Below are 7,503 nucleotides of genomic sequence, written 5' to 3'. Positions count from 1 at the left end.
ACTTCCTCTCACTAAGTATAATATCTTCTGCATTTTTCTAATTGTTAACCTACTGGTACTTCTAACTAGAAGGTCAAGAAATGAGCTACATTATATAATGTTCCATCACTGTACAATAAGTAAACAGTATGGTAAAGTTATGCCAATGTATCCATATAAAAACCTACTATTCAATTGGTTATTAAAATCAGTTCTGCATAAAGCATTCAAACTCATCTTAAGACAATTACAGAATTCCATCAGGAGAGACAGAAATGCTGAGTAACAGAAATTAAAAAAAGCATAGAAATATGCTAGTAAATACTAGTTTACACATTATGCTATTCATCTGTAGGTCTTTATATTCTTCATAAATAGCATGTCTCTATGATAAATGTGTATTTCATCTTCTACCTACTCATGAGTTTTATTTCATTTCTTCCTACCCATTGCCTATCTTCTAAGCTGTCTTTCCCCTTAATCAGTGACTTTCAAACTTATCAGCAGAACTCTTTATCCCAATTAAATCTTATGTAGGATCTCAATATGTAAAATGGGCAAAAGCAGAACTTCTTTGATACAAAAGGTAGAGGGGCCAGTAAACAGCTTGGAAATCACTGCTCTATATCAGAAAATTGAAGCAAAGATACAGCCAGTTGTAATTTATTCATTTGCAATGTTTATAAACAGTTCCCCCATTGTTTCCAATTTTTAAGAACATTTCTTGAGCACAGGCTGCTTTTCCCTTAGAGCTCATTAACGGAAGAAAAACATAACCCTTACATATAGTATATAGGTAAATAAGTATTTGAATTCTTATTTCCTTTTTCATACTATTCAAAAGTGCAAAAAAGCCTAAGATGTAGTCCTGCAACTAGGTTATTAAAATGAGTTTTTAAAGTCTTTAACATGTAATAGAAAATTTTTAAAAATTTTAACTGCTTTATCACTGTAATTACTTTAATCTGAGTCCAAATGCCATCCAAAAGGCTCCTTAGAGTCTCAAGAAAACAAAAATCACTCTGTAGTTACTGTGAGAAGATTATCTTCCCATTTAATCATTCTGTTGCTCTATTTTTGGATTGGAAAAAATTCCTCAGTTGTATATACCTGATTCGCTTGAAAGGCAAGGAAAGAAAGTCAGGTCAACTTTTAGCTTTGCCAAGCTAGAAAGATTTTACAGAAAGTAAAAAATGAAAATTTCTTTTCTAAAATAAGTTTGTTTGTGCTTTCCAGGCATTTCCTCACATTCATCAACCTCCTTCCACATAAAAAGGCTTTTCAACTGACTTTTTAATAATCCCATGCCAACCATAACCACCTCTGTACTTAGCTTATACAAAGCAGCCCCGTTCTTCTATGCTCCTCACTGGCTGTACGGGCAGCACCAGGTGGGAAATACGGCTCCACAGCCCACTCAATTTGTCTGAATCCATTTGGTTGAAGGAGCTGGGCGTGTCCGAGTTGGTAAACCTCGCCCAGAGTAAATCTCGCACTTTCTCTTCAGTTTCCTTTGGGCTGACGCTTGCTTCTAATGTTTCCTCCTCCAGGAGGACGGTCAGGACCAGGGCCACATCTTTAAAGGCAGCGTTCTCATAGTCACAATACTTGTAGAAGATCAAGGTGGAGCCCGCAGGAAGGGATTCAAAGCGATGGACCACAGCTGCCTTCTGGCCCTTCCCAAATCCAGAGCTCAGCTCCATGTCAACTGAATGCTTGACCTTATCACTGTCCTGTAGGGTTTTCCCAGCGCCGTCAATCTGAATGGCAGAGACCTTCTGGGCAGATGTGTAGGCATCCGCGACGTGATGGCTGAGGCACTGCAGGGTCTCTCTTCCCTCTCGGGCTGCTGTGAATATGATGGTGGCTGGCTCACTGGGGTGTGAAGCGTTGAGGTGCTTCTGGAGAAATTTGCGTGCTCTCTGCCACAGAAAGGAACTCTGGCCTGGAAATTTATCCTTCAGTTGGCTAAAATGAACCAAGAAAGCCTCCAAAGCTGGATTTTTGGGGACTTGCTGGGCTGGAGACGAATAGTAGCTATTAACAGAACTTAGCAAAACTATGGTAACAACCAGGAAGCCAAGAAAGATGGAGCCTGTCAGAGAAAGAGAAAATAAGAGACAAAATTAGAGAGAATGAGTCAGAAATAAAGCCTGTGACAAACTAAAAAGAGGCGGGTACACTGTCAGATTTTACTGACTGTGGTGTGTTTCTTTTGCCTAAATCCTTATAATTTTTAGCTGGTGAAATCTACCAGAAATACTTGTTAATTTCTTAAATTATCTAAAGATACAATATTTTGTTAAAAGGTAAAATCTCATTTATATATTTTTTGCTATATGTAATGATGTGATTTAGAAATGAACTATCAGCATATTCTTCTATTAATACCTTCTCAGAAGTATCTACTACCTACAGGCCATTTTTTCCTAAATGGTCAAAATGTAAAAATGCCACTTCAAAAGTTAATACTTTCTTTCTCACTGAAAAGGCAGCTTTAATAGGAAGCTATATTGAATATCTTTTAATAGACTATAATGGAAAATAATCTGAAAAAATATACATATATATAACTAATCACTTTATTGCCCACCTGAAATTAGCGCTACATTGTAAATCAGGTTTACTTCAATCAAAAAAATGTTTCAGTTTCTTGTTTATGAAAAGAACCTTCCTCCATTGGGAATTCCCATTTTGTTATGGATAGCAAAATACTGGCTAACACACCTAAAGGAAAAATCCCTAAAACTCAATTGCTCTATTCTCATATTACTACCACACATTAAAAAAAAAAAATTAAAACTATGCTAAAACTGTTAAATCTGCTCGTTTTCTGGGTTTTTCTCTGAGAATTTCTGAATGTGAATTACTGTAGTAAGACCGGTTTTGTTCTCACCATAGCTCAAAAAATTCTTTTTATCAGTCCTTCTTATGGTATCCTGTGAATTCTTCTCTTTGTTTTCTTCCAATTCTTGTGTTTCTTGTTGATGTCTCTCAGCCTCTGGAAAACAAAACAAAACATTATTATTAGACAGTACACTAATAAGAGTGTATACACTCTTAGGTACAGTACACTAATAAGAGTGTATACACTCTTAAGTACAGTACACTAATAAGAGTGTATACACTAATAAGTGTGCATACCTTTATACTTCTTATCAAAGCAAAGAATTTGACTGAGGATGCCATACTTCATAAAATTTTGTTTTGTACAAAGCTAATCATTTTTCCTGTCTTTTACTTAAGGCTCACTATTCTACTTCATTCTTAGAAGAATAAAATAAAATGCTGTGAAATCACTAAGGATACTGTTGTTACATCCACAATTCTTCACTAGCCCTTACAAAGAAACAAGATTGCAGCCAAAGCTATCTAAAATGTGATTTGACAAAATGTACAGAACTAAGAAGGAATTTAAGAAATGTTAGCTATACACAAGACTCAACATCACAGGGCAATGATGCTCTAATTTTAGTATTTATATTTCAGAAGGTTCCTCAACTCCCAAATATGCAAATAATAGACACTAAGTTTAAAGACAGGAGAGATTACTATACACTAATAGCTTACTTTGCAAAATAGCTTACAAAAAAGCAAGCCTGAAACTTAATGAGTGAGGTATATGAAACAAGGACTACAAGGTTAAGAAAGTTTATGAACTATATAAAAATGCACGTATGGGGTGTGATATCAATCTTAAAATGTGTTGGTGAAAAGGAGGCAGTATTTTGTAGACTCTGAGCTAAGTCCCTCTAGAGTCAAAACGTGTGCCTGACCCCAGCCAGGTACCTCATATAACAATGACAGCTGAGTACTGCCCATAATCCTTACTAGAGAAATAACTCAAATAGCATACTCTATTAACATAAAGAAGTAGAGTCATCTTCACCTATAAAGAATAGTTCATTTAGTCAGATCACACCAAAATGTGGGTTTTTAAATATCATGTCACAGAATTTAAGGACTGAAAGGATCTGTAATGATCACCTTCTCGAGCCTCCTACCTTACCTACTGTGACAAAAGGTCCAGAGATGTCAAGGGCTTTGCCCAAGGCCAAGCTGAAATTAGAAAGAGGTTTCTCATCTCCTAGATGAGCTCATTCCATTATATTAAGTGGCTTCTCACACATTAAACTGCATTTTTAAAAGGATGTTTTCTTCCCCTACTCAGTGAACCTGCATACCACTGAAATTATGATGGCACATATTGGTCCATATACAAATCCTATCATTTGCTCATTTAACAAGTATTCATAAAGTCACTTCTCTGTGCCTAGAGCCACAGAAACACAATGAATGAGACATAGCCCTTGTCTTTACTCAAGTTAGTAGTAAACTAATGAAATGCATATTTGAGACCAGTCATTGACTTACACTGAAACATGGAATTCTAGCCCGCAGTCAACTCCAACAAAAACAATGTCTTACATTTTATATTCTTTTGCTCTGGCAAATAGGCATTTCAGGCTGAACTTTCAGAGTACTTATAAAACACAAATCCACACAATCCAACTCCACAATATCAGAGAAGGTAAAAGCTGGAAGAAACCAGCTGGGTATCATCTTGTTCAACTTCTTCATTTCTACAAATAGGAAACTGAAGTACCAGGAAGTTGGGAGATTTCCTTAAAGTCACACAAGTTAGGAAGTGGTAGGGCTGCAATTAGAATCCATATCTCTTGAGTACCAGTTAAAGGCATAGCACACTGCAACTATTCTTCGTGAGGAAAGACAGGATGCTGTTCTCCTTAATATACAAGTGGGGAAAATCAGGTATAGAGAAATAACTAATTTGCTCAAAGTCCTATAAAACTGAAATATGACTGAGTTAAGGATACTGGCTCAGATGGTAAAGAATCTGCCTGCAATGCAGGAGACCCAGGTTCAATCCCTGGGTCCGGAAGAACTCCTGCAGGAGGGAATGGTGGCTACCCACTCCAGCATTCTTGTCTGGAGAATCCCATGGACAGAGAAGCCTGGCGGGTTACAGTCCATGGGGTCACAAAGAATCAGACACAGACTGTAGTGACTAACACTTCACTTCAAGGGTACTATTACCACTGATGCTGGTTTTTAAATATACCTATTTCTTGATTCATGTAGCATTTAGTTTCACCCACAGTAAAAGATTTTAAAAAGTGAAAGGGAAAATATGCTCATAAGAAATAAAGAAAAGGCCAGGGGTGAATTTTTTAACTCATACCTGTAAAAGATAAAAAAATCATACATGCAGTAAATAAATAGAAACTGTTAAAAAATGCAGCTTATGTATAAGTGGGAAGCAACTTAATGTAGTGAGCAGAATGAGCTAGCTTGAAAGTGAAAGCATTGAGTTGCTCAGTCATGTCTGACTCTGTGACCCCATGGACTACAGCCTGCCAAGCTCCTCTGTCCATAGAATTCTCCGGGCAAGAATACTGGAGTGGGTTGCCATTCCCTTCTCCAGGGGATCTTCCCAATCCAGGGATCGAACCTGGGTCTCTCACATTGCAGGCAGAGCCTTTACCTTCTGAGCCACCAGGGAAGTCTTAGGAGATGAGAAACCTCATTTACTCTCAATGCAGTCATATCTCTTTGTGACCTTGGGCAAGATGCAAAGGCCTTAATCCTATGAAGTAAAGAGAAGCTCTCTGAAAAGAAGGGCCCCACCTACCCTGTGTTCCCAGTGACAGAACAGTGCACAACAGGACAGGCTTAGGGCTTCTCTCACCTGGTGCCAGCAGTCGCTTCCTCAGTGTGTGCTGGCTCTCCAGCCCTGCACCGGAATGGCCAGGGCTCTGGGCATCCTGAGGGTCAACGCCTGGTGGCTCCTGAGATGCTCTGGGTCCGTCACTGATGTGCTCAGGGAGGGCTGCAGAGCTGCCCACTACGTGTGCGTCTGTTCTTCCTACCTTGTCACTTGGAAAACATTTGGGTTCTGGATCCACAGGGTCTTCACTCAGACTCTCTGAAGGGAGCTGATGGCCTTGTTCTCCACCTTGAAAACCCTGGCTGTTCTCACCTTCTGTATCCTTTAGGTATTTCCCATAATCTGTTTCATCTGGATCTTCTGATTGAGCATCTGTATCTGTACTTCCTGGGCCAATTGTTTCTACCTCTTGGTGGTCTTTGTTAAGACCAGGGGCAAGGTCTGGGGTCTGAGCTTCTTCAGTGGTACTTGTAGTGACTGTAGTCTCCTGAGTATTTAGTGATGGATCATTTTCCAAATCCTTTTGAGGGTCTATTGAGACAAAAATTTGTAATTTTAAAAATTTCCCTATATTTTTTATTTCAACAAGGTCCCTGATTAATAAAAATAGTTATATAGATTTTTATGGCTTAAGAGGCACTCTTCCTAAACATTATTTCTCTTGACTTTTACTAAAGGTGACTGATTACACAAATTTATTATCATGCTAATCTAACAAATAATATTAACTGAAAACTATTTTGAATGGCAAACCAACTTTTGGTAATATTAAATACATCCTCTTCCCTAATGAAACAACAGATCTAGGCAATAATCATCAATAGCAACTGAAACCATTATTCGAAAGACTGAAGAGGAATTTTATAATGAATGAACCAGGCTGACAACTCCTGAACCCACTGATGAATCTTAATACTACAAAAAGAAGGAAAATCAGACATTTCTAACTTCCCGAATTCAGTGCAATAGGAAGTACACTATACTACTTATGAGCTATTCTTGCCAAACCGAAGCAGAATCTGATCAAGCTTCTAGAGCTAATTACCAGTTTCCAAGAAACACAGGGATAGAGGGATACATTAAATTATGCCTCAGGAATGTAATCAGAAAAACTCAAAATGATGGAAATTCTAAGAGACAAAAGACTCTTTCTTTAGTAACAGCAAGAAATAAAAATAAATGGCAAGAAAAGATAAAAAAAAAAAAGGAGGGGTGACCTGTTGATTGAGATACTTGAGACACATCAACGATGTGCGGACCACGTTACAGACCCAGTGTCCCACAAACCAACTGTTAAAGAAGTATTAATGAGATAATCAGGAAAAACTGAACACCAGCTGTTTGATGAGACTAAGAATTATTGGTTCATCTTCTAGGTATGATAAAGGAATTGGGGTAATGTTTTTAAAAAAGAATCTTTACCATTTAGAGATAAGTGTTCAAGTATTTTGGCTAAAATTATATGATATCTAGATTTTGCTTCAATACAATGATACGGGTAATAAGGAAAAGTAAGAGAGTATAAATGAAACAGCGTTAGCCATATGTTGATTGCAGATGAAGCTGGGTCATGGAATTCATTTCATCTCTCTACTTTTATATATGTTTGAATTTTCCATAATAAAGTTTTTTTTTTTTTTAAAGCAACTAAAAGATATATCAATAAAATGCAGTCTGTGACCCAAATGTAAAGAAAAAAAAAAATTAGAAACCCAACTGTGAAGAAAAAGAGACTATGAGACAATTGGGGAAATGTGAATATTGGCTGTATTTATGAATAATAGTGTGGAACAACTACTTTTAGGTGTGACAGTGCTATTTTGGTTCTTTTTTTT

The 7,503-nt window shown here is 37.3% G+C and overlaps 1 protein-coding gene across 8 annotated transcripts in view; it reads right to left on the bottom strand.

The window, feature by feature from the left end:
- Positions 1 to 626: 626 nt before the first annotated feature.
- Positions 627 to 7,503, bottom strand: part of LOC145504670 (torsin-1A-interacting protein 2-like) — a 39,615-nt gene continuing 32,738 nt past the window's right edge. For all 8 annotated transcript variants that reach the window (XM_081485868.1, XM_081485872.1, XM_081485866.1 and 5 more), the window contains 3 exons: positions 5,690 to 6,199; positions 2,876 to 2,980; positions 627 to 2,074 (listed from right to left, as the gene is read on the bottom strand). In XM_081485868.1, the coding sequence (XP_081341994.1) occupies positions 1,314 to 2,074; positions 2,876 to 2,980; positions 5,690 to 6,199 (1,376 nt within the window). In that variant the 3' untranslated portion in view covers positions 627 to 1,313. The remainder of the gene's footprint in view (positions 2,075 to 2,875; positions 2,981 to 5,689; positions 6,200 to 7,503) is intronic.

The sequence above is a fragment of the Giraffa tippelskirchi genome, chromosome 5, assembly GCF_054371585.1.
Source record: "Giraffa tippelskirchi isolate mGirTip1 chromosome 5, T2T-mGirTip1v1.2.pri, whole genome shotgun sequence".
NCBI lineage: Eukaryota > Metazoa > Chordata > Mammalia > Artiodactyla > Giraffidae > Giraffa > Giraffa tippelskirchi.
The sequence above is the reverse complement of the archived record's forward strand: the minus strand, read 5'-3'. Positions and strand labels throughout refer to the sequence as shown.